The sequence below is a fragment of the Arvicanthis niloticus genome, chromosome 14, assembly GCF_011762505.2.
Source record: "Arvicanthis niloticus isolate mArvNil1 chromosome 14, mArvNil1.pat.X, whole genome shotgun sequence".
Taxonomy (NCBI): domain Eukaryota; kingdom Metazoa; phylum Chordata; class Mammalia; order Rodentia; family Muridae; genus Arvicanthis; species Arvicanthis niloticus.
Window position 1 is genome coordinate 53,955,529 of NC_047671.1, and position 27,764 is coordinate 53,983,292.

General features: G+C 42.8%; 1 protein-coding gene across 3 annotated transcripts; it reads left to right on the forward strand.

Annotated features, from left to right (window-relative positions):
* Positions 1-391: 391 nt before the first annotated feature.
* On the forward strand, positions 392-27,764 carry Nrep (neuronal regeneration related protein). 3 transcript variants are annotated; one of them, XM_034518542.2, is made up of 5 exons: positions 778-922; positions 1,321-1,364; positions 2,629-2,692; positions 21,629-21,706; positions 25,930-27,764. In XM_034518542.2, exons 3-5 carry the CDS (start codon positions 2,690-2,692, stop codon positions 26,053-26,055), a joined length of 207 nt encoding a protein of 68 aa, XP_034374433.1. In that variant the 5' UTR covers positions 778-922; positions 1,321-1,364; positions 2,629-2,689; the 3' UTR covers positions 26,056-27,764. The 3 variants fall into 3 exon arrangements, with proteins under 3 accessions (XP_076768972.1, XP_034374433.1, XP_076768973.1); XM_076912858.1 differs by lacking the exon at positions 778-922 and adding an exon at positions 1,062-1,139; XM_076912857.1 differs by lacking the exons at positions 21,629-21,706; positions 25,930-27,764 and having other exon boundaries at positions 392-922; positions 2,629-2,698.

Below are 27,764 nucleotides of genomic sequence, written 5' to 3' on the forward strand. Positions count from 1 at the left end.
AAGACAATTAAATTAGGAACTAATCTTCACTATGAAACATCTGACAGTTACCATAGTATGATACCCTGCTGTCCTGGCAACGCCACCAGTTTGTTGCAACATTCTGAACTATTACATTACTAGGAAAAGATCGATTTTTTACATGAATTTAAAAAAACAAAACAGATCTTTTCCCCCCTAAGAAACCCACAACTTAAGGAAAGTTGCTGGGGAGGGGAGGGGGGAGGGGGGGTATGAGAACTTTGAAATCCTTGGGGAAAGAAAAGCTCTAGGGCCGAGCGTCTCCGGTTGCACCCATCAGGCCGCCCTTCTCTTGTAGACTGTTCGCGCGCGTGACTGAAAGTGTCCGAGTGCGCGCGTGTGATTGTGCACGCGACCGTGCGCGTGTGCGTCCTCCTGCCCGCAGCCCCTGACCCCGCTGCGCTAGCCTCGCGGGCGCCAGCCTTGGGGCTTTCCCCGCGTGGGGGCGATCGCTGCGGGGAGCCCGGACGAGCTAGGATAGAGGCTTCCGTGCGCGCCCCGATGCTGCCGTGGGCACCATTTTCTGCCGTGCTCAGGACAGGCACATAAAAGGGAAGGCGGCAGGGCCGTGGCTGTCCCGGTTCCCTCAGATGCCCCGGCCGCAGGTTTATTATTACAGTAGGGCTGCGCAGCCTCTCCTTGGCGGGCCGCCTCCGCGCCTGGCACGCCCCCAAACCGCCGCCTCCGCCTCCTTATTTGTCTGCAAAGCCGCCGCGCGGCGAGGCGGGGAGCCCGCCAGAGTGCGCGCTGCGCTCCCGGGGCTGCTCCGCGCGGTCCCCTTCCCCCCCCACCCCCCCAGGGCCCCGTGCCCTACGGCGGCGACGGCGCGGGTGCGGGGGCCGTGGAGCGCGCTCGTGTTGGCCGCGCGCCCACGGGGCCGCGAGCCGCTGATTCCTGCCGAGTAAGCAGTCTGGCTCCGCGGTGGCAGCAAGGCTGGGGCGCTGGCCGCGCGCCAGCTCCATCAGAATTAGCTCATTGTTCACTAGTACACTAGCAGAAGAGAGGGGAGGAGGTGGGAGGAATGGGGGGGGGGGGAGAGAGGAGTTGAGATTGAGAGACTGATTTAAAGAGAGAGACACAAGACACACACACACACTCTCTTGGAGAGAGCAAGCAAGGCAGGGAACCCTTTCCCCTCCTTCTCCGAGGCTGCACTTCTTGGAAGTGAAGCGGGTTGGGGTTTTGTTTCCCTCCCCCCCCCCATTCCGCCCTCCTCTTCCTCCACCCCTTTCCCCTCCCCCTTCCCCCTCAGCTGTCTTTCTAGCATGATGCCCTTTTTCATCCACATTTGTGTTTCAGGTGTAGAGAGCAGAGAGAGTGAGCAGGGAGCGGGGCTTTTGTCTGTAAGTATCTGCCATTCTCCTCCCCAGCTGGGAGCGCTGCTTTCTCTTTTGTGTCGATTCCTTGCCTTTGCTCTTAGCTGGACCCTTCAGCTTTGCAGAGTACATGCTGTCTCCCACTAAATTTTAGAGCTAAAGCTGACACCTCGGAGAAATTATGCCATTTCACTCCTGCTGCATTAACGCTAGGATTTAACTTGCCTCCCCCCCTCTTTTGTTTAATGCACAAGTTGAGAGAAATGAATTCTTTGTGAAGGGGTGGGGTTTTGCTTGCTGGTGTGGTTAATGTTCTTGCTTGTTTGAGAGCTGTTTTGTTCCTTTGCATTAAATGCACTTTGGTGCATGCAAGCTTTCCCTCCCTTTATAAGATCCTTACACTTGATTACTCTTTCAGTGTTGCTGCTGCAGCGGCCGTGGGGCTTTACGGTGTTTTAGCTCTTGTAACACTTTTTTTTCCCCCTGCATTTTCTTATAAAGCAGTTGAACTTGGGGTGCGGGAGCATTAAAGATAAATGACTACTTTTTTCTTGATGCCGCTAATAACGTGATTTGCATTTGTGTTTCTATAACAACATTATAGGAAAACTCTAAGTGCCTCTGATACCCGTTTGGAGAACTTTTAGTTTTTCCATTCATCTTAATTTTTCCGGAACTTACAGTAACAAAAGAGTTGTGGTCTAATGGGATGGAGGTGGAGGGGGAACCACTGCAGCGTGTACATTAATGTTTATTTGCTTTAGGGAGAGGGCATAATGGTGTATATTCCTGACTTTCTCCCTTGTGTAGGTTTTTTTTTTTTTTTTTTTTTTTTTTTAACACGGAAGGTTATGTAATGCAGTGCCATTTCCAAAAATATCCACTCTGAGGCATTACACTACGGTGGAAGGCTGATTCTTGTTCTGCTGTCTTGATTGCAAATATACTGCCAGTAGTATGTCTGGGGACAAAGAGCAGCCAGAGAACAATCTATTTTTATCACTTGGGTCTACTTTTAAGTTGCTAAACCTTTTGAACTGCAATTTAAAGATGAACCAGACACTAAGAATAGCCCAGGAGTGCAGAGCCAGGTGCCAGGCATTCCTTTGTCCCCTATGTAAACCTGTAGACCACTTGGAAAGCCCCTTCAGGGAAATGTTTAGAATAATTTTCGTGGGACTTATCTTCAGCACACAAACTGGTTATTTGTCTGTGACCTCTGAGGGGGCATTTTACATTTGCTGACCTGTGGTGAAGCAGTGTGTCTACTGTATTTAAACATATTTTGCAGGTTGGTCTCCCTGGACTGAAGAAAGAGAGGATAGAAGCCCAAGACTATTAAGATTCTCAAAATGGTAAGAAATGGTCAATAGAGGGAATTCTCAGTTAGCTTATCAATTATTACATAGAAGTATAAGCCGCTCTCCTTCACCCAGCCTAACTCTTTGTTGTTCCCACCCCATCTGACCTTTAAAAGGTTCTTTCTGTCTCCAGCATATAGCAGCTTTGCAGTCTAGCAATCTATATGAACGGAATGTGTTGACTTAGAGCTGCTGACTTGCAGTCATTTTGAATACAAAACTAAAATTCTTGTCTCAGAGAAAGGATGTATTTACCTCAAACAACAGGACCTATTCTGTTCTTTAAGAAGATTGACATGTTGTGACATGCATGAAGGGAGACCGGCAGGAGGGCTCAAACAAAGCAATGGCTCTTATATTACAGGCAGCTAAAACTTACAAGAAATCTGTGAATCTGTGTTCAAGTCACAAGCTATAGTATATGCTGTCCTTAATAGCGGTAAATATTAAATTTTTAATGAAGATATTATGTATTGTTATTCAAATATGTGTGCTTTTTTTGCTGACTTATAACTTTCTTTAAAAAGAGAAAATTCAATTTTAGAGGGCAGGCATATTAACCTCTAAATTAAGATATAGCAATATCTCACAAGGAGTATACAGAGAGGACGGTTACATTCCTGATTAAATAAAACAACAGAGAAAATATACATCGAAAGCAGCTAAATACATGTGCTGGACTTCTGTGGGAAGAAGAGAAGTGACAGAAGTGTTCTGAAGCTTCCTAGCAGCATAGCATGCCTCCTGAAGACGCTGACGGTCCTCAGAGCACCCATGTCCTAGTTTATATGTATGAATCCCCAATTCACTTCTTATTTTTCCTTTTCATTTGTCTTCGAAATGAGGGTGGAATTTAGTGAATTAAAATTGGATCTGATATACTTGATGTTTTCTTTGAGAACAACTGAGAATTAGCTTCGGAAGAGAAAGATGAGTCAGAGGCGGTTAAATGAGTTCAGATTGGCTTTCATTAAGAGTGAGCTTTGTAATTTTTTTAACGTATGCCTTTCCTGTCATTGCAACAAGTGGGTGTCAAAGCACCAAGCAAAGTAGGTTTTGCTTGGGCCAGCTTGCTAATGAATTAAAGAAAGGAGGGGGGTCAGAAAAAACAAAAGAGGCAAACATAAAATCAAAGTAATCAACTGGCTTTTTGCAAACAGTTGCCTTCACACTAACTCCCCAGTTAAACGTTTGTGTAGAGTAATGAGGTGCTGGTGGGGTGTCCTTTATTTAGTTCTTTCACTGGAGTGGGCGCCCCACTTTGTCTCCCTCCTAGAGCCCTGCTCACTTTGGATCCCTGTAGCCAGACCACAAAGACTGTATGTTGCAATGTATCAAGTGACAGTTTTAGTTAAACATAAATAGGACCGTTGAACCCTGCCAAACCTGGTCGTATGGATCAAGGTCAAGGCAAAATACCAGGTTTCTGTAGTAGGGGGCGGAGTGTGCTTTGTGGATGAGAGGCGTGCTCCTGCTCGCCAAGCTGAGACTGAAAACCGGAACCGCTCAAAGGCTGAAAGGCAAAGACAAATTAATATTAAATGCTAATTGCCTTCAGTAGTCCGTGTTGTGTGGTGGCGGGACGGATGAGCACCGTTTGTTTCTCTTGGGAGGATTTTTACCCGTGAAACCAAAAATCCTCACAAGTTTTTGGTGCTCCTTTCATCAAGGCGTGAGTCCTTCCTGGCACAAGCCCATTGCCTGAAATAAAACCACCAGCAGTTATTGTCTGAGGGTGATTCCAAGTCACTTTCTAGCAATTCTCGTATCTGGAAAGTCCCAGCTCTTAAAAAAAAAAAAAAAAAATCTTTGTGTATAATAGTGTAAAAGGAAAAAAAAGGTTCAAATGTATATTTTTAAAGCCAGATACTAAAGATGTCTTAAACCTCTTTCCTTTTAGCAAAATGAAGTTGATTCATTATTTTTTTATTAAAATCCTTTCTTTGATTAAAACTGGAACTCTTCATCTAGATTACCTGGAGATCTGGCTCGAGTGCATTAGCAATTACCTGATGGGGAAGAGGGTACTTAAATACTGACCATCCCTCAGATAGACGCAAGCATTGCTTTTTCTTTAAACACACATTTTCATCTACATAACGTAAAATACTACAGGGAATCTGATTTCCATATTCTAAAAAGGTTCATTTCAAATACAAACTTATAATCTGTTCAGTCCAATGTAAGAAATTAGTCAGTAAACTCGAGAATCCTACGTGTTATGATTAAATCTCTTGACTTTTTACGTACCCTAAATTGGTAGGGTGTACTGGTTAGCTTTTGTCAGCTTAACACAAACTAGAGTAATCTGGGAAGAAGGGACCCCCAACTGAGGAATTGCCTCAATTGTATTGGCCTGTGGGCATGACTGTGGGTCATTTTCTTAATTAGTGATTGATGTGGGAGGGTCCAGTCCACTGTGGGTGGAGCCACCCCAGGCAGGTGGTCTTGGCTTGTATAAAACAGCAAGGTGAGCAAGGAGCAGTCAGGAAGCAGTGTTCTTCCATGGACTCTACTTTACTTCCTGCCTTCAGATTCCAATCTTGGCTTCTGGCCTGGCTCCCCTCTGGATGGACTGACTGGAGCTTCTAGGCCAAGTGAACCCTTTCATGCCCAGGATGCTTACTTAGGGTGTAAGTAAGCACACAGCAACAGAGACCAAAATAGAACATAGGGTTTCACAGTAGTAATTTGGAGACATACAAGATTCATAGAGTGCCATTTGCATTATTAAAATAAATAGATAGATAAATAAGTAACATGATATACATGACTGTCTTCAGTTCTCTGGCCTCCGAGCATAATTGCAGGGTGTGCCAATAACATGATTTTGCTGTTGGAGGTGATTCTGAGGTGCCACCCAAGAATACTGTTGTTAATTCTAAGCATTGTTTTCTGCACCTTTATTGACCATGCTGTTTTTATCAATGACTTGTTCTCCAACTTTTTTCAGTTTTCTAATAAACATGCTTTTTTTCCCTTTATTATTCGCAATTTGTAGGGTCTGCATAGCTTTGTAATTACTGTGAGTCTACAGGGATCTTCGATTTTTTTCCCATTTCCTTTAGCTCTTTGCTGGGTTTCAATCTCCAGATCTCTGTTTTATGATGTGTTGCCAATTTGTCATTTTACTTTATAAGTACTTGACCTGTAGGTGACAACGAGTAGAAAGTGTTTCAGAATATATAGGTGATCCTATAGAAACTAGTTTGAAAAACCAGATTTTTTATCCATTGCCAAATTTAATATCCTGCTTTCACCCTCTCCAGGGAGTAAGCCTGTCTCCCACTGTATGTTTGCCACACCTCTCAGAGGCATAAGCATGAGCTTGGACCGTTTTAACAGGGATCTAGGAACTGGGGCGATTTTAGTTCTCTATGGCTGATGCTTTAAAAAAGACCAGTTGACTCTATGGTACCTTTCATAGCACTATGCTTTCTGTACGTGCTGAGAAGGAGCAAGCCCCTTCCGTAATCCCCACATTAACATAAATAAACATCCCTGGTTTAAGGAAAGATGCCAGGACTGGGAGGGGTTGCTCTTACTGGCAGCCCTTGTCAGTGGGTTTGGAATGTCAATTGACTAGTTGCTGAGGTGACTTTTGGTGCTGCCTTGGAGGGTAATTTTATATGGTGCCATCTTGTGTTTCACCAAGCCTTCCTGTGCCTTTGAAGGGGAGAATTGGGGATTGTTTGGGGAATTAGGGCAGAAGAGATAATCAATCTATCTGGATTTAGCCCCAGTCCAGCTTCCTCTTGAGCTATATAGATAGGTTGGAGATGGTACCTGAGTAAAAAAATCTTGGAATAAATAGCTATTCAAAGTGTGTTCCATTTTTACAACTATGCACTTCTTAAGAAGTTAGATATAGGTCAGATTATCATAAATATACAAAAGGAATTCACTTCATTTGAAATCATAAAATAAATTATTCTAAAATCAGAAAATGCACTTGTAAAATACAAATACTTTTCGAAACTGAATGAATACTTCCCAGATAAAAATTTTGAACATTTAAATATTTAGTTACCTGGTCACTAAAAGCCCTGGCGTGCATGCTGATGCCTTGGGCGACCTGAAGGTGGTGCTAGTGTTGCTGCTGGGGGCTGCCAGGTCCTTGACACCATGCTGATTCATTAGTGCTGTTAATGGGTGGGAAGTCATCTGAGATCAGATCCTCACAGCTTCAGTGAAATGGAAGACTGAAACAATTATCTGAATAATTATGTTTTACAAAAAGAAAAACCAAAAAAAACAAAAAAAAAAAAAAACCCAAAAATCCCTTGATTTCATCTGCTTCATCTTGGTAATTCAAATGTTGCTACAGTGATATGGGAGTGGATTTGCTTGCTTTATCTGTATAATTCTTGTGCTGTGCAAGAAAAGGCCAGGGATATAGCAATCTTACCAGCAAATTCAATCCAGATATACAAAGGGGAGAAGATTTCAAGTGTGCTTGGACTGTGTTATCTTGTCAGATGATACGTTGCAAAATTCCAACTTTAAACTGCTCTTCTGGCTTAAACTAGAAAACAGGTTAGCATTGGGGTTAAATTTATCCAAAATAGTTACATAGGGACATTTTTATCTTTGAGAAAGCTTTAATAATATTATATATATATATAATTTCATTAGCTTAAAAAACCCACAATGCTTCTATCCAGTACATGGTAAATATTGTCCGTCCTATTAGTTTGGGACCTAGCATTTAAATCTCTCTTCACTTAGTTCTCCGTATCAATCCACTCTTTAGTTGCAATGACATGATAGGTGCCAACCTAATGTCATAATTTGTTAGTAGTTCGTAACCTTTTTTCCTATTGCACAACTGATTATATTCCTATACAAGATTTATCTACTTCATATATCATGCTTAGAAAATAGTCAATATGAGGTAGAAGCTTAATAAATATTTTGTGTGTACACACCAATGTCTATTAAGTCGGATTTTTTTTTTAATTTAGCACTGAGTTGCCACAATTAGTTTTAGTTTCTCATTAATGAAATAGATATTAATCTAGAGCTAGAAATGGCAGGTTTACAGCATGCGTGCCACCTCTAACTACCCATGGCTGACTGTATCAGTCAGCCTGAGTATAGTGCAAGAAGCCCATAGCATTTCAGGAAGACATGCGCAGTTGAGTGGTATCAGCACAAGGCCTAAACCCTGTAAGTAAACTCTTTTCTCCTTGATAATATGTAAATATAATATGCCTTATTACATTTTTACATTATTACATTACATTTTCTATTCCCAAGTCTTGAAACTAGTCTTTAATAAGCACTGAGTGCACATAGAATTGAGTATTTAGAGGAGGCAGAAAAGAATTCCAGATGAAAACAATATTTCAGAAATTCATATGTTCAGTGGTGCTTGATTCCTCTTAAGGGGCCCTGTGCTACCGAGGGTGAGCCTCAAAAGTCAGACGTGGAAGTCAAAGGCTTGATTTGTAAGCAATAAGAAGCCACAGAGCAGGCAACTTCCAGATGGCTGAGTGTTCTAGCTCAGGTTACCAAACTATCTCAGGTTCTTTGCCTTTGGATTGAGCAGAGCGGGTTCCCCACTCACATAGTCTCTGGTTAAAGGTACAGCTGTCTTTGCTGCTCCCCTCCTGTCCTTGGATTGAGGGTTACATGGTGGGGAAAGGGAGGCCCTGGCTAAGGATCTGGAAAGGAAAAGGGAGCTTGCTTGCCACACTTCTCAAGGTAGCAGCAGCCCTTCTTTATGGCAAGTCCCTCAGTATTGTCCACTGAGACAGAGGGGCTTCCTGCTGGGCCAGATGCCTGAAAGGGGACACCATGGTCCTTCCTTAGGCAAACTGGGCGCAGGTTCATGCTGACCACCTGGATTAGGGATTCTGCTACTTGTCTCTCTCAGGTCTTCCTGACTAACTAGACATACCTCAGACTGCAAGGAGCTTCAAGCAGCATCTTAATAAAATTGTTTGCCATTTGACTTGTTCATGTAGTCAATAGTCATGAGTATCTGAGGGAAATCTCCTCATGTGCTTCACAAGTGAAGTGTCAGGATTGGCACTAAGAGCCTCTATAGGTGAGTTTGGCCCATCCCTGAGCCTTTCAGTGAGGGCAACATAGGTCAGCCCTGTAATCCCTTGAGTCCTATGAGTTAAACTCCCTTTTAAGGTTTCAGCAAGGGCAACATAGGTAAGCATTAGCCTGAAACTGTTTATCTGTCCCCCATCTTTTTTTTTCAAATATGTTTTTTTTTTCAGCTCTTGGTTTTAGATCTTCCTAAATTTAATTTCTGAGGTGAAACCAACTTGCCAGGAACCATAATCCTTTATCTATAGCAATGAAAGTGGTTAGCCTAGGTCACTTGTTATTCTTGATGTGTCCCAGGGTTCATTCCTTCTGTGTCTTTGCTCCCTTGGTCTGTAAGGAATGCACCACTGACAAAATAAAGGTACTCTCAAACTGGAGAATGATCCCTGTGAAGTAATCCATAGAATCCCTGGTGGGAATAACCTCATGTACCTTGGCCATGTATCCAACCATTACCATTACCATGCATCCTACAGCATGTTTTTTTCCTGACCCGATAGGGTTGTAACCTCGAAACACTGACTGACTATAAAAGCCTATGTTTCTTGGTAGCAGTAAGGCTGTGATGTCTTTCCCTTCCTCCCTTTCCTCTGTGGGTAGGGTGGTGAATTCAGAGATGGGAAAGTTTCATCACTCAGAACTTTTGAATAGCTAGCAAACTAACTTGGCATTGCTGTTATACAGCACAGAAACAAACCCCAACCTTCATTAACATGTCCTAATGGGACCTTGGAATGGAGCCTGCATCCATCTGTAAGCCAGGTTGCTCTCCCCCCTCATGTCTAACTAGGATCTGGCACATCCCCAGTGATCAATAAATGCTCCAATGCTTGCAGAATAAATAAATGAGTCAGTGGCCATGTATACATAGATACATAGGGTTCTGGCCAGAACCAGGTGGCCTACTTCAAGATTTATAACCTTGAACAGTCTGGCCCTGTGCAGAGTTACAATATCTCAGATTATTACCTTGTGGTCCAGGAAGTGAGCTGGGTCTAGACAGATGATGCATTCGTTGATGCAAAGCCTCTATGAACATCTCTCAGTGTTAGGGAGGTGAGGGGAACGGTTAAATCAGATCTAACCATCCTAGAAGCACAACCCTTAAATGCTGTGATCTCTTCTTTGACACCCCTTTTAAGCAGAAGTGTTCACACATTAGCTCAGGATGCTGGGTTTGTGTGATTTGCCATTTTCAGGGAGAGTGCCAGACCTCATCCGGGGTTCTGGCTGTGGAGTACCATCATGCACTCAGTAGTGGTGTGTCTCCAGCAGCCAGCAGGGATCGCCTCTCGGCACTCTAATGGATGAACTCATGGCGGTAGAGCAAAAGCTGGGCTGGCATCACAAGGTGATGAAATCTCTTAGAACAGAATCATTGCTGCCTGTTTGCCTTCAGGGTGTTGTGAGCACATAGACAGAAGCATTTAAAAGCCCTGATTTCGGAATGCTTGGTAGTCCAGTGTCCGTCCTGATTTTCATGGAGGACAGTACAAGAATCACTTGAATTCGAGATGATGGAAACAATATAAGGGAGCATGGCTGAAGAAAGGAAGGTCTGTTTGCTGCTTTTTGGCTGAAATTGGGAGTTGGAGACAGTGATTGGAAAAGGGAGCGGGGTGGTGGTGGTGGCGGAATAGCCAAATAGCTGCTGCCAGCGAAAATACTGAATCAGCGCCGCACCGATGGGGAGTTAAGACAGAGGTGTTTCAGAGTGTGCACAGAGGTGCTGCTGTACCTGACCAGCTTCAACCCCTCAGCTCCTGCACTCAGATCGCCATCACATGTGGCTGTCCTTTGATTACTGGGGCAGGTGACAGCCTTCCTGGTGGAACAAGGTTTGATACAGTTCCAGCAGGGAAAAATACCACAGTCCGAACAGGGAGAATTTTACAAAACTTGTTTTGTTCAATACAGGCCCAGGCATTTTGAGGACACTTTTTATTGGATAAAGTTGGTGTCTAATAAAGGAAACTATCTTTGGACAGGAAAGAGCTAGGAAGCAGAGACATTGCTTCTTGGACATTCTGGCCCATACAGGAAAAACCACACTCAGTAGTTAGATGGATACTAACTAAGGTAGTTGCAAATGTGGCCCCAACAAGTGTTTGGTATTAAGTACTCAGCACTACTTTCACAGGAGAGTTTCATAGCCTTACTAGGTCATCCTCATAAAAGTCACCCTAAGGTTCCTTGGGACCATAGTGTGAAAGTTCCTCAGGCAGTTGCTAAGTGTAGCATATCAGCTTGTGTGCAGTTGGCAGCATATGGTAGAACCTTCACCCAGTGCAATGTAGGCACGAGGTTAAGCCAGCCAAAAAAGTGAACACTGTACAAGGTATCAGCCATGCCTCACCATCCCGCAGCGTCAGAGGATTTCAGATGTTCTATGATTAAGATAGTGAGAACTTGAACAGATGAATTATACTATCCAGCTGCTTTCCTGAGGAGACTTTCTTTGATTTTGTAGCTTGTGATTTGTAGCTCTCTCTCTCTCTCTCTCTCTCTCTCTCTCTCTCTCTCTCTCTCTCTCTCTCTCTCTGTGTGTGTGTGTGTGTGTGTATTCACCCTTGCATGCATAGGTAGAGGCTGCAGGTTGATGTCCACTGTCTTCTTCAATTTCTCACCCATCTTGTTTTCTATGTCAAGATTCCTTGTTAAAGCTGGAACTTGCCACTTCTGAGATGTGAGCACCAAGCCCTTGGATCCACCTGTCATCATCCAGCATGGAGGTGACAGACACATGCTGACACATCCCGCTTTTATATGAGTATTAGGGATGCAAACTATGGTCTCCATGCTTGTGTTGAAGTACTTTTCCCATGGAAGCATCTCCTTAGCACCCGCAACCCTTAGAGCATCTTGGAAAATTGTGTTTACTTCTTAGATGATCTTAGTCCAAATCAATGGACATTACTTCTTGATAAAAATGTGCTTTCTAGTTTTACAAAGATTACCAAGTGCCTACCAGATACCCACTACTTCACAAATATGTTTTCATAAATTGATTGGGCAATTGAACTTAACCAGTTAGTCAATACAGAATCAATCTCTCTGCGTAGACCTCCTCTAAGGTCCTGTTCTTAATACTTTTCGTTCTTGATTGTCAGGATCGGATTTTTCCAAAGCCCAAGTGGTCAGAACCAGACCACGTCTCTGATTTTTGCGCTCTTGTAGAGTTGGCTCTAACTACACATCATCCAGTGCCTTGGTCTGGCAGTTTGCTCAGTTCTTGATAACAGAATCTTAAATTATTCAAATCTTGTTACCATGGTCTGGGAGACAGGTCTCCACATCTTTTCATTTAATCCTTACTAAGTCTCTTCCTAAACCCCCTTTTTTCCTGAGGACTGTTTTTTTTTTTTTAAACAACAACAAAAACAAACTTAAATTTTATTATATGAGGCTTAGTTGTCTATACTGCCACAATCAAGTCAATCAGATGTTCAATTAAGTTTATTCCTTGGCCACATAGAAGCAACTTTCTTGACAGTGTAAATTTGTGCTGAATTCACCGACTGTTTTTAATCCTACAACTTTGATGATAGTTGAATAGACTCTTCTGTGTAGTCTGAAGATGAAATAGAAAACACTTTATTTCATGCTGTTTGGTGTCTTTCTACCATGAAGACCTAGTAATTGGCTTGCTAACCTTCTCCATCTTTCCATTAGCCTGTCTTTAGAACTGTCTGGATTTCTACTACATTAATTCAAAGTTTCCAAATTAAGCCATGTTAAGTCTATTTTCCTTCTGAATTTCTGATTTCTGGTAGCTTGCTTACGGCCTCTCTGCTCTAATTGCTGTTATTTTCTTTCTTTTTGGTCGAGATCACATTATATTTTATGCAACGCATGGGTCATTGGCACAGATCATTGCACGATTCTAATTCTTTTAACTTAGCAGTTTGTTTTAAAGTTGGCTAGAAATTTGAAAAGCAATGCTCTAGTGAGCGATATTTCAGATGCTTTCGATGAGAGAGACCAATGTGCAGAAGTAGAGCAGCCTTCGTAGGCCATCCAAGGAGGAGCAGCTGGCGAGTTCATTTGGGGGTCATATTGAAACAGTGTGGTTTCTCAGCAAAAGAGCTGAGCCTTTGCTGCAACAATCACAGATACATTTGTATTGTGTTGAATGTTTCCTTCCAAGGAAATTTTGAGACACATGGTGGATGGGGACAGACAGAGAAAGAGAGGGAGGGAGGGAGGGAGGGAGGGAGAGAGGGAGGGAGGGAGGGAGAGAGGGAGAAAAAGGAGGGAAAGAGAGAAAGGAAAGGAGGGAGGGAGGAGAAGGGGGAGAAGAGGGAGGATGACAGAAACAGAGACAGAGATATGGAGAGAAGAAAACTGAGTCTGCCAGTTTTTCTTAGTAACCGTTAGGTCTAGGAATATCCAGAATTTTAAGTTAGCCATGTTAAAGTTTCTGCTCACACAATAGATTTCCACAGTGATATTAGTAACACTTGAGCACTGTGGAACAAATCCAGTATCCTCAAAGACTGCTTCCCCCTCACCCCTTTAAGGTAAGTTCTGTTTGAAGGAGCTGCTATTTACTGGAAATACGTTTTAGAACAACAGATGATTTGAGAAAATTACTTTTGACAGTGGGTTTCAGAAATCTAAAATTAATCTTCAGGGCACTCAGAGGGGGTGCTAGCACCCTTGGGGTTGAAAGCAGACCTCAGCTCTCAAAAGGGTTTCCGGGAGACACTCCAGGTGGTTCCAGAGAGAGAGGCAGTGTCAGTACTGAGAGGTAGGTCTGTGAAGATGGAACATGTTGCCTTCTCCATTGGCTGTGTGACCCTGAAACAGACCCCAACTCTCCCTCAGTGTTTGCATCTACATATGGTAAGTGGGAGGGGAGTGCTCCCAGGAGCACCCACCTCTGTTCTTGGCTCTGACACAAACACTTACTGTGTGTCAGTTTGTTACATCCTTACAATAAAATTAAATTGGTTAGGAGTAAATTATTGATTAGTGCCTGGGGCTGGATGAAACTGGTGGAATGCTGGCCAGGCATACAAAAGGAACTGGGTCTCTCCCCACCCCCCAAGTACCACTAAATAGATAAATAAACCCACATGCCTTCAGCTTTTTAGAAGACACACATGTAGATTGGGTGTGTGTGGCCCAATGGTAGAATGAATGTTTAGCACCCACAAGGCCCTGGGCTCATCTTCAGCAAGGGGGAAGGGAGGCAAATAAAACACCAGAGCGTTATGACGAACTTCATGCCTTTCTACATGGAGCTGTGGGCCCCTGGATTTATATGTTTTGTCTGTGTGTGTTCCCACACCATCTACGTGTTTCTCATGCTCTTCTTGTGGAAAAGTGGAGTTTTGATGTTTGGTTTATAGTATAATAAAGACTTGGGGTGGGGAATAAAATAGAGGGCTGGAGAGTAAAGTCAGGGTTTAGAAAGGTGGTGTGATTTTTAAGTTGGGATTTTCCTGGTGGTTAGAATACAGGTGAGCTCCTGGTCAGGGGCTTTAGCTTCTAACTCGGTGTTACTGTCATAGACGCCTTCAGATCTCTTGAAGCATTGTTTCTTTCTTGATGCCTTGCTCTGGAACACTCTTCCCACTTGGAGTGGAGGTCTTCCTCTGGTCCTCTGCTTCCCAGGACTCTTCAACAGAACGGTACCTTCAGCCTTCAGACCTTGCTTCGCCCAGTATCACTGAAATCCAGGCAGTGTTCAGAGCTGTAGCCCATGCATTCTGAGCTTACTCTGTTTCTTGCATCCTTTTAGGCTTATGCTAGTTTGTCTAGAGGACAGGCTATGAGAATCTGCTCAGTGGCCTCTTTCCACCTGGGCACCTATAGGATGTACATACAGATTTGTAGATACTGTTCCTTTATGTGCAAAGACTAGACTTTTTATATGCTGTGTCTTCTTATGGAGAAAGCTATTTCCTTCCAAACCTGGAGCTCTGTTATGATGCTGTGAAGATACCTCGGTCTACCCGACGGGACCGAGCTCCACAGCACTGACCCATGAAATGGCTTTTGATGAAAGCCATGGTGGCTGAGACTGCCCCCAGAAGAGAGTCCACGGAGGGGAAGAGTGAATACTTCCTTTTGAAATAAACACTGGAGGATATGCAGGCTTTCTGGAAAGCTTGTTCTTAGGTCTTTTACACAAGTCACCTAGATAAATGCTCCAGAATGTCTTCAGACATTCAGAGCAACAGTCTATCTCTTTATTCACCCAGACCAGGGAAAATATAAATTTCCTGTCTAGATTATTAACATTTGATTGAAGGCTTTAGCAAAAAGAAATATAGTTATAAGTTATTATTTTTCCACTTGGCAACGGTTTTTTAAGTTATCAGTGGGTGGTACAGTAATGCTTTGGCACAAAGGTGGGGAGAAATGATGTCCTTCGTGATGAGAAGTCAGACTTCTAGTAGTTAGTTGAGGATTGAACCTGGTGATTGACATACCCAGAGTTATTGACATGATTGACATCAAGTCTGAAGAGACTTTGGGGATGGTTCATTTTGCTGTGTGATGTTATAATTTATGGGCAATTTTAAAATAATAAAGTGTATAAAAATTAAAATATTGAGAAAAGTTAAGTCTGTCGTTTCCTGCTAGCCTTGGGACCAGCCGCTGGGTGTGCAGGTTGGGAGAAGAGCAGCAGCGTTGCTTTTTCGGTGGTAGACAGTGCTGCCCTAAGGTCCAGCTGCACTTTGGCACATACAGAATGAGTATCCCAGGGTTCTTTTCCTTTCTCCTTTTGACGGACCTTCAAAGATGGAGAAATATCACAAGATGTAATGCTTCTCCTTTCTTGCTGACAAATGAAAATAAATTCATCTAGTGGGACTACGAGGTAGTCCAGACTTAGAACTCAGATGTGTTAAATAAATATTTATTCTGTTTCTACTCCAGGGAGGTAGGAAATTTTATTAGCATATTTGTTGGAATCACGGGGGTGAAGGGGAGCTTGTGCACTGCTGTCAAGCCTCGAAGGCTTTTTGGCTGCAGCTCAACAAAGGCTCCATTTTCTTCTTTTTATTCTCTCTTTCTCGTTCATTTTTTTTTCTTACTGAAAAGGCAAAATGCGCTGTGACCTCTGCTTAAAAACAATGTTAATTATTTTTGTTGAATTAATTAATTAATTAATTAATTAATTTGTGTGTGCATATGTGCACACATGCATGGATGCATGCACATACCATAGGACAGTTGTGTAGGTTGCAGGATAGGCGCCACCAGCCTCAGCAGTGAGCCTTACCTGCTGAGGCATCTCACCACTCAACTCGATTCTCACTGTTCAGTGGCATCTACATAATCTCAGAATTTAAAAAGCTTTTGGCTCTTCGTTTGGAAAGTCTGTCCTCAGACACTATGAGCTATTCCAAAGCTTTAGTCTTGTGCTTTTCCTCGTGGCTTGCTTTGAGCTGTTATCAGCTGTTTAGACTTTGTTTTGTCTTCATTACTGGGAAGTCACCCATTAAAGTCCAGATTAGAAGCACTGAGCTTACTTCCTCGAGTTTAGACCACACTTGGCTCCGATTCCTGTACCAGACTAACCTCCAGTTCCAGGGAGGTGTCTTGGCAGCAATGTGGTAATCCCTCGATGCCTGCCCTCTGTTTTGGGGTTTCTGCAGTCTTTCAGTAGGTTGTATTGTGATGAGCTTCTTTCTATTGGGCAGGATGAGGCTGGGATGGGAGGGAGAGTTTGTACAACGTAAGTGTTTGCAAGTGAGGTCAGGATGTCAGGACTGCTCTGCTCTGAAGCCAGCAGCTGCTGCACCTAAACTTGCACCATGCATCATCAAAACTTAGGAAATTGACGGAATGAGTAGGTTTAAACAGTGGTGAGAAAGAAAAAGCAGACACGGTTGTTAGCCTTCTGGGTCTTGTTTCTGCCTTGGTTTGTTGCTACCTTTGAAAGTCTTTGCTGTTATTCTTAGAAAATGAAATCTAAAAAAGTCTGCAGCGAAACAAACAGACTGTTACATTGTGGAACAACGGTGGTGAAAGCTCTTTGTGCTGACGATTAATTTCACGTGCAAACACTTTCGGTTTGTTGCCAGCGAAGGAGATTTTCATTTCCTTTCTCTGCCTAGTTGAAGTCTAGAATTAAAATTCCACAGCTGTCAGGTTCCCACGTAGTCATCAGCGGCCTCTCATGACGGCTTTACAATGAACAGAAAGAGTTCAGGGGATTCCACTATGAAAGTCCACACAGCTTGTTTCAGGCACTCTGACTGCTCCAACAGAGAATTACCAGTCTTTGGATCATCCAACACATGTCAGATGGTCACATAATCTGCTACAGAACAGGAATCACATGTGAACATTATCTGGGCCCATCAGAGGAAGATGAACCTAAGGTCGAGCTGATAGCATTGGGTCTGACCAAGTTGGGAGCTCTCCCTGTCTTCTTTCTTGTGAGGTGCAAGTATCTTTCCCCCACCTCACTTTCTTCATGTTAGGGACTTACTTGTCAAGCCTATGGGGACTCTGAGGGTATCAGCAGAGCTTAGAGGCCGACCGTTGCTTCTTGGCAAGAAGACTCATAACGCATTCTCTCTAATTACTCATTGTTTTAATAGCCTCTGTGTGTGTGTGTGTGTGTGTGTGTGTGTGTGTGTTTCATTTACTTCTCAACACAGAGTGTTTGCCAACTTAGGCACCAACACTTTTATTCTGCTTTCTGAAATTTGCAAGGACTATATCCGTCATTCTGGTGGCCAGTGTTCTTCATGTTCTATTTTTCGTGTTCTGGTGGCAATGCATTTCTCCCCATGTGCTTTCCCTTGAAGAAGCTTTGTCTGGGTTCTGCAGGCCTCTGAGCCCAGGCCTCTTGAGAGCCAGCACAATACATCACCTTTTTGCACCATCTTGTCTTTGGTACAGAAAGATGGTCTTTGTTCCTAGTTTAGAGTTTCATCTTACATTCTTCGCTCAGGTGACCAGCAACACAGTGGCTTCTGAGGAAGATTCATATTGTGATACTTCAGGGGATAGTTACCAAAATTAAGTGTATGTATATGCACATGCATTCTCTTTAAGTGACAGGACTGGGTTTCACAACTTTCTGGCCAATTAGTTATAGTAGAACATATATATATATATACGCAGGCTTACACTGTTTAATTGGCAGTGAAATTATGAAATATATCCCCTTGCTATAAAAAGAATTAATTATGGAGGTCGGACACCTGCGGCCCTGTTGGTCCGTTTTATTAATGGGAAGGGGTGAGCATCTGTCTTCTTAAGTCATACACAGGACATGTGTATACACCCTTGAAACACAGTAGACCTCTCCAAAGGAAAAGAATTTATTACAGTTAGTCACTCACAGCTAAGCAGTGCCACAGTCTTTACTTCTGTGAAGGTTTGCCAAACAGCTAAGTAAGAGGCGTTTATCTATGTGGAATGTATTTGCTCAGGGTAAAAATATAATTGGAGCCTTTGTTGGCCATTATCTCCAAACAGTCTTCTCAATGAACTGTTGAGAAAAGCAGTAAACAAACAGGGAACATTCAGAAGCTTCTAAATCTCCAGCTGGTGATACATAGAAATCAAATTCTGTTGTGGAATAAAGGAAATGGATAGGAAATAGAACAAAGGGCTTCTCCATTGCTCCTAAACGGGGACCACAAGCATAAACCAAAACAATAGCAACAGACACCCAGCATCATCAAATGAAAAGCATGAAACAAGTTAGCCAATGCTTTAGGTCGTTTTTTTTTTTTTGAAACATAAAAGACTGGTTTTTGATTCCTCCCCCTCACACACACACACACTTTATTTTTCTAATATGGAATACTAGTTTTTAGTTACAGTTCATATCAAATACCAAACTGCTATCAAGCTAATTACCATATAGGCTTAAAAATTAAAGTTATTTTTGTTGTGGCCTTGATAAAGTAAAAAGTCTTCAAAGAGAAGAAACAAAGTGGGAGAAAAGAGAGGAAGGAAGGAAGAAAGGAAAGAAAGAAAGAAAAAAAGAGAGAAAGAAAGAAAGAAAGAAAGAAAGCCAGCGAGCCTTTATTCTCAAGGTGTATGTTGTGCTGGGATATTTAAACTTAAGTCCCAGCAATCTGATACTTTTGGGAATAAGAAATAGTAAATTGTCATCATAAGCCATATTTGAATGTATGTCTTAGATGTGCATATATTGATTGAGTCCTTCATATGGTCCTGTTCCTAATTAATCACCAGGGAAGTAATGTGGTTTTGTGGGAAAAGGTGCATTAATGGGAAATGAACACACTGACAGGCAAAATCAAACAAAAAATGCTAAATCGTTCCTTCACATTTTTGGACTAGGCACTCACCATTATTGAAATACAGCTTGTATCCCTGGCGTCTCTATTTGGGTTCTAAGATAATACTATTCTAGGAGGATTTGACTGGGACTTTTGTCTATTTTTCTACATGGAAGACAGTTTTGAAAGAATAAAACCATTTTAGGGTGTTTTCATGGATGCTTCCCAGAATGCTGTCGTTTGTGAGATACAAACCGATACTGTCACTCAAAGTAAGAACTCAATAATTAAGTGTGGAAAAAAAAAGCATTACTTTAGTTTTCATGAAAAAAAAAATACAAACTGTAATCCAGGGTGATGAGTGTGGTGAGAACCAGTTGGTACCCAGGATGAGAGAAACGTTGCAGTCAGTGTCATACAGGACTCCAGGAGGATTCGTAGCACATTCTTGTTGTCTGGTTGTCAGCAGCATCTCCAGGCCTTGATCACAATCACGAGTCATTGCTAGCTCTTGGTACTCTGTACTAGTTAGTCAGCCAAGATACAGCAGCCTGTGAGCTTGCTGACAGCAGCCCCTCTGCTGCCGACGCTTCTGGATAGTGTACTAAATGTTGGCTTCGTTTGTTCGTAGTTGACACGTGCTCTGGCAGCTTTGATATGCTAAATGCCGAAGTGACTTTATTAAAACGAAACATCCTCAGAGAATCGCACAGCCACAAATATCATTTCTTGACTTTGCCTTTGGTTCTTTGGGAAACCTTTTTTCACTATTTGCTCTTAAAAAAAATGTAGTGATAATGTTGAGATGTGATCAATCACTAAGGTCAATTTATATTAAGTGAGTTTACTCCTGACCTCTATTCTGGTCATATTGAGAATGTTAGGCTAAGCTGGGATTTTTATGTGCTATGGTTTTGTTACATGCCTTGAAACAAACAAACAAACAGCTTATTTATTTTAGATTGTACTTTCATTCCCTCTTTTCTGGCTGAAGAGAATGCCAGGATTGGCTGCCTGTCCCACACGAGGCAGATGGGGTTATTCTTTAAGAAGGAGCCGGGCAGAGGAGGGGAAATCTGTGGGAGCAAGCACAGGGCTCAGAAAGCAGCCACAGTCCAAGGAGAGGAAATGGTACCACTGCTTACAGGACGAACACTCAAGTATTGAGGAGGCCAAAGTGGGTGATAGCTATGGACTAGTCTTGCTTTGTGAGCGGGATGGTAGAGAATAGATTCTTTGCTTTAGGGCATAACCTAAGACCAGCGGCACACTGGAGAGAACAGCGTAGATCTAGGAATATAATTTGAGCTGCAGTCCTGACCCACGATGTGTTGCTTTGGGCAAAACATCCTGACCTTTCTCTCTTCTGTGTAATTAAAACATTCCTATTCATAGCCACCTGCTGAAATAGATGAAATAGTGTACACAGTTACTCGGTGAGCTGTGATGCGCCCTACCCATAACGGAAAGACCAGCCAAAGCACTGTTATCCCAATGAACACAGACCCCTAACCAACTAGGTTGATGGAGTCATACACAATATTAGCCATTAATTCAACAATTAGAGCTCCCAAGGCTGAAAGTGACACGTGAGTCTATTTGTTAATCTGTTAACGAGAGGCGCTTCTTAATTGTTACTATATAGGAGGCTTCTTTGACAAACTCAGATCTGGAAGGAGTCTCCTCTTCCCTCCCTTCAGGCAGCGCTGGGACAAATGTGAACCAGCTCTGACAGATGGCTGTTGGATTCTGTTTCTAAATTTTTAAAGAGAAGATTTCACAGTTTTCCACTCTAAATTCTTTTAGTAATTTAACGATTCCTGTGCCAAGATCTCTCTTATAGCTGACCTAAATCTGTGATTTGTAATTTTAAGCCTCCCCTCCCCATCTTGCTTTCTGGAAATAGAGAACAGCTGGTCAACCACCTTATGCTAATAACCCTTTGTATATTTAAAGAAGACTTACTCAGCTCACTTCCCTCCTTCTACCTCCTCCCACCCTCAGAATCCATCAGCTCTTATTGTCTGAATCATTCATTGCATCGCTGCCCAGCTCCCTGCCCCTCTCTCAGGTACCCCAGCTGCTTTAGGGAGCTAGCTGCTGTGTGGTGAGAAGGGCTGTGGGACTGGGGAGGATGTGCGACATCTCCTCCCTCCTTCTTTGCTCAGTGTCTGTTCCTTAACCTTCTGATAATAGGAGGCTAATTCCTAACAGTGTTGATGACGACCTGACCATTTATGTCATCAACATGGAGGTTTGCAAAGGGTACCCATGGAATGTAAGATGCTTTCAAAGCTCTCCATGATGACTTAGTGCACCTTGCCAGACTTGCCATTAAGCTGCCAATTTGCCTGCTAAAGATAACATTGATTGATATCTCTGCTCTGTTGGACTCCATCTTGGAAGATCGAAGTTGAAGCTGAAGTTCTCCTGGGTGCAGTGCATGTTTGGAAAAAATCTAATGAGTTTCCTGGTGCTCTAAGAAGAAGGTGGGGTTGCTGGGGGTGGGTAAGAGGAAAGCTTAGAGAGCTGAGAGTTAAGAATTAGAGAACTGAGAACTGAGCTATGAGAGGTGAGGCTCTATGGCTTCAGGGTGGATCTTGTTTGGCATTTGAATGTGTGTGCTTTTATGTCTCCACAGGTTTACTCCCCGGGACTCTTGGTCTGGGTCAGTCAAGAACCATTTCCATACAAGGAAATGGAGGGAGGTCTTTCTAAGGTGAGGGCCTGAGCTGCTGTCTGTAAACACTGTTTTCAAATTTGAAGCGTAAACACACACAGAAATAAATCGGGCTTACTTCAGTTTTATCTTAGCATTCGTTGCATATCCCATAATAATCCACTGATATGAAACTATGCTGATATTGGAAATAACCCAGAGCTGGGCTTAGTGGTACACACCTATAATCCCAGCACCCCAAAAAGCTGAGACAGAAGGACTACTGAAAATTTGAGGCTCTAGTGAGAGCCTATCTCAAACATTTTTTGCATAGCCAAGGACTGTTAACCTTCCTGTTACCTTCTTTTTTGTGACTTGGATTCAGATGCAAATGTTCATTTAAGCATCATTGAATCAGTGTGTCAAATGTATGTTTTACAGATCTTAAACTTGTTTCAATCCTGGTTAGGCAGCTTTATATTTAAATATCGGTGATAAATCCAAAAGCAAAACCAGGAAGGTAGGCAGGTTAAAAGTGGTGAGGTCTTCTTCTAAGTATGAAGTGATAGCTGTTGGTGGTGCCCGCTCATCAGAGAAGACCCACAAAATAAAATGGGAAATCATTAAAAACTGTTAGATTGTCTAGTTTTTATAGACCTGGGAAACACTCTACATCAAAATGGTTTTGGTGTGACATCTTGTTGGGCCAAAATTTTTCTGTTATGAGGAATTTTTTTTTAATTAGTACTGTTCTTGAAACAAACAAAAAACAAGATGAATCAATGTTTTTTCCTGTAGACACTTGGGCTACATTAAATATCAACTTGACCATAAGTAGGTTGATGGTGCTGACCCTGCTGGTCTCACAATGAAGACAAAACCCATTGAAAATAAAATTTCCATTTAGCAATTTCATGGGGCTGGAGAGGTGGCTCTGTGGTTTAAAGTCCTGCTACTATTCCAGAGGATAAGGATTTAATTCCCAACACCCACATGATGGCCCATGAATGTCGGTTACTACAGTTCCAGGAGACCCAACACTTACTTCTGGCCTCTTAGGCACTGCATGCTTGTGGTTCAAATACACACATGCAAGCAAAACACCCATGCACATAAAATAATTTTTTTTTAAAATTCAAAGTCTCATGTCATTGGACAGTGGTACTACCCAGGTATAACACTGCTGCCATTTTCCTGTAGGAGAAGACCTTATTTCCACTAAATGACAGAATTCTCATTATGGACAGAATTTTCAGAAATTATGGTTCTGTCCCCTGGCAGTTAGCATGGACAGAAAAGAAGCCTAAGTCTTTTTTTTTTTTTTTTTAGCTTTTCAGAGAATTTCTGAAGGTCAAGTTGAAACTTTTGGCAGAGATGCAGATAGATGTAATTTTGTGGGACCTGATGGAATTGAGTCTGTGCTAGTCACATAGAGCTGGGGTGGGAAAGAACTGGGGTAGAAGCTTAACCACAGCCTACAACTCCAGCACCAGCACACAGCCAAGAGGCAGCATAACTCTACCACCAACTCACCCCATCCTCCTCTTCCTTATTGTTCATTATTATTATTATTACATTATTACTTTGATGGTTTTGGAGGTAGAATGCACGCCAGGCACATATTCTGTTCTGGGCTACCTGCTTCACCCCTTACAATTATTTATACACATACACGTGTATTTTTACCCCTAGATATTCTTTTCTGGGCTAAACTAGGGCATAATTCCCCTGAGGCAGCTGAGGGTGAAAAGAAACAGTGTGGTTAATTCATACGTCAGTCAGGCCTCCCCACAGCCCTCTTTCATACTGGCAGTATCAAGAGGTGGGCAAGACCAGATGTGGTTCCTCAGTGAGGTGTTAGGTCAGCTGTCCTTCCCTGCATTTCTTGCCTACATGACAATGTGCTCCATGGCAGACATGGTAAGTAGGAGGGGCAGGCCTTCAGCTACCTTCTTATAACTTCTTTAAATAGGAAGCGGTATTTTAAACATAATATAATTGGCCTTTTTCCAGGAGGAAACTTCTGGAAAAGCATACCTTTGCATACCTGCATGAAAGATAATCTCAGTCTACTTGGTCCAAAGCACATTAATTAGTAACTGGCGCTGGATATCTGGATGTGGCCTCTGGCAGAGCAGGCACATTGTGGCCACGAGCAACTCTGCTTACTGTCCATCCTTGGGCTTCTAGGTTACTCGGGTCTCTGTCTCACATGGATCATTACCTGTGGGTGATGGAGAATGGTAACTGTGTCTCCTCAACTATTGTAAGGCCTGACTTGTGGGGACAGAAAGTGAATTAGAGACAGACGATTCTGTAAAACCAAACAGTTAAGTGTCAGGGACAAGGATTGTGATCTAGTAAATCCAGGCTCCGAAAAGAAAGTGCAGAGAGTCATATCTCTCTGGGAGTTTGTCCCATTGAAGGTGGTTCAGTTTATTGGCCCGCAGGGTCTTTCAGTAGCATGCCTCTGCATGACCTACTGGCATGGTCTGTCCAGTTACTCTGGTCTCTCCCATAGATCATAGTTAAGGGCAGATTAGGTAAAGACTATTTTTGTTTGTTTCCCTCTGTAGACTTAGACCCTAGCAGTGTGTGCAAGCATTCAGACCAACAATAAGGAGGGCTGAAGTGTATGAGTGTTTGGTACCACAGAAAGAAGACAATAAAATGAAATAAAAATAGAAGAGCTAAATTCAGATCTGAAATACTCCAGTTCTTTTTTGTTTTCGTTTTTCAGGAGCTAACTCTTTCCTAGGCTCTCAGTTTTCATTTGCAGTGTATTTTTTTTTCTGGAGGTCAAGAGTTAGTGGGTCTAAGTCTCAAAACCAACACACAGCAGTGTGCTAACTTTGGAACAGTTTCAAGGCCACACTAACTGATCAGATTGGGGGCAGGTAGCATTACTTGGAAAATATCAGTGGATTTTATTTATTTATTTATTTATTTGTATTTATTTATTTCGATCTAACATTTCCAGACTGAAATGGCTTTCATAGCTGCACAGTACTTTTATCTAGTAACCAAGTACTTCCAGGTAGTCAACTCTATTGACAGGACACAAATACTTAAAAAACCACAAAGGCTAATTAATGTCTTCCCTAAGAAAATACCAAAAATCAATGGTTTGATTTAGAGAGAGCTTCGCCTTCACTGAAGGTGAGTGTATGTGAATGGGACATGCAATCTTTCTTCGGTTTTTGAATGAATTAAGACTTTCATGTCTGTTGGTCAGTGGGCCCCACTGACCTGCCCTCTTGCTGCTGGGTTCTGAGGGAGGCTGCACCTCGCTGCTGGCCTCCTTCTGTGTGTCAGCAGAAGCAGCGCGGTGGCTGTCACCTGTTGGGCTGGCTCATCATTTTAGTCAGCGCCAGCTGAGTGACAGGGACTTAGGGAGTCCCGGGATCCCTGGATGTGGTCTCTCGGTCTCCTACTCTTTCCTGTAGCTTTTAATCTGGGATCCTTTTACATCGTGTATCTCTCAAACACTCCCATGTTGGGTACTGTTTTAGTCCTGACCATTAGAACTTATATGAAGTTGTACCAGAGGCTTATAGAGTAAAGCTTACATAAGAAAGACTTGTGTATTGAGATATATTTAAGTAGTGTAATAGGAAATAGACTACTGTCAGCCCTCCAGCACATCATCCATTGAAAATTAGAAACACACACACACACACACACACACACACACACACACACTCATATGGGTCTGGAGAGATGGCTCAGTGATTAAGAAGGCTGAGAACACATTCTGTTCTTGCGGAGGACATGGGCTCAGCTCCTAGCACTCACAGATGGTTCACAACCATCTGCAACTACAGTTCCAGGGATTCAATGCCTTCTTCTTCCCTCCCTTAACACCGGGCCCACATGTTGTACACATATATGCATGCAGGCAGACACTCATATACATAAAATAAATCATTAAAAATATATTATCACTTCTATGTGTACTCCTGACCCAGCTTTATCCTGAGCCCTGTCTAACACCAGCCACTGTCCCTGGAGACCTGACTCTGAGGAATGATGTCACCACCATGTGAGAAACAGTTCACTCTACACCAGGAAGGGAAAGCTGGTCTTCAGTTGCTTCATTGCCCACTGGCCTGATATTTACATTCAAGAGAAAACTGCTAATATATAAACTGCACAATAGCAAAAGTTCCAGGGCAAGAAAAAGGTAGAGAAGCAAAAACCGTTAAAGATGGTTTTAAAAGTGTGACTAAGTATATCTTGTGTGTGTCCATTTGTCTCTCTGTTTGTCTGTTTTCTCCCTGCAGGGAAGACTTCCGGTGCCTAAGGAAGTGAACCGCAAAAAGATGGAGGAGCCCGGCGATGCCTCGCTGACTCCGCTGGGCAGCCATGAACGCTGCTCCGCAGCGATCAGTTACCTCCACCCTTTTTAATCGTCCCACCTCCATTTGTATTGCATACGGTGTATGGGGTTTTGATGAGGTCTTGGTATCATATATGGGATTTTTTTTTTCTGTGTAAATCATCAACTATAAGAAGAAACTATGGGACTCTAAGCCTGGCTTTAGAGAATTTACAGTGGACAAATAGGTTTCATCAAACCAGTTTTTAATCATTCTGACTCCAGTGAAAACGCTCAGAATTTCACACTGTGAATCCACGTTTACAACCCCTACAGGTGGGCCTTCAGGCCTGGTTCGCTACAACGATGTCTTCCACAACTCAAAACTCCCACTGCGCTCACATGACTGGTCCACTCCCGCCTTTCATCACACAGCTCCCGACTGCTTCTTGCAAAGGCTGAGAGTCCCCCACTTTTTTATTTTCTCATTTAGATGTAACAAGCCTGGTAGATTATGTTCATCGATTGTCTGTATATCTCTATATTTTACCCATGTACTCTTTGGATGTATAGAAGTAGTTTGAAACTCATTGTTCCCTTGTGGTAACTGACTGAGACGCTGCCACAGGGCCTGAGACACTGATGAATGGTGCTATTTTGGACTTTCAACATGCTCCTTGGCGAGGTAGCTCTGGTGGAGTTGTTTTTTATTTCCATGTTCTAAGAAGGTGTTGGTACTCTGTTTCCTGGAATGTTCTTCTCTAGACTGGACTGACTTGTTTTCCCTGTGTCCTGAGTGTGGCTTTCTTCTTCAGCGTTGTAGGTTGAGCGGATGCTACCAAGAGTGTGAGAGGCTGTCCTCTCGTGACTGGCCCTGGCGGATGTGCAGTCACGGTAGCGGGAGCAATCACAAAACTGTAATTGACCTACCAGATCTCTTCCTTTCTGCAGCCTCACCTGCCTGACTTAGAAAAAGAAAAGCAATAATTTTTTTCCAGGCGTTTCGAGGTTATCTCTTTGGATTCTTTTCGTTTGATATTGGGGGGTGGGGGGAAGGTCCACTCTTTTAATAAGTGCCATGTGTACTTATTAAAGTACTTGGCATTTGAGTAGGAATTTGAAAATTAGCCCTTTCCAAAAATTGAAATTGGAGAAAAATGTCTTTACAAAATAGTGATGATGAAGATGATGATTAAGGTAATGATGATGATAGTGGTGGTTGTGATGATGATGATGATGAAAGGCAAAACACCTATTTTTTGGCAGTTTTGATAAGCAAGGTATAGATTTTACATTTTTGTCCTTGCTCCCAGTGAAATGGATAAACAAAAATAAAATCTGACAATGCCATCTCTTCACGGAATGTTGTTGTGTTAGCCAGACTGAAAGCCCACCTTAATTCTTATATAATGTCTTTAGCTCTTCCTTTGACAGGGCAGGCCTTGTTCTGAACTGTTTGCGCTTCTGACTGTTAAATACCAATGACGCATGCACTGTCCCTCTTCGTCTCTCCTCTCTCTCTCTCTCTCTCTCTCTCTCTCTCTCTCTCTCTCTCTCCCTCACCCCCTCTGGCCTGAGTTTCTTGTGCATTCTCCCTACCCCCACCTCTGTTAGGGTAGATATATCCGCTATGTAAATAGAGCAAGGAAACGATATTGTGCATTTGTGGCATTTACGTAGAGTTACAGTTGTGCACTGCTGAAAATGCAGGCTTTTGTAACGTGGTCCTCTCATAAGTACCCAATGTATTTTAGCTATTTTAGTAGGATTTGTTCAATAAATATGCAAGCTACAAGGTAA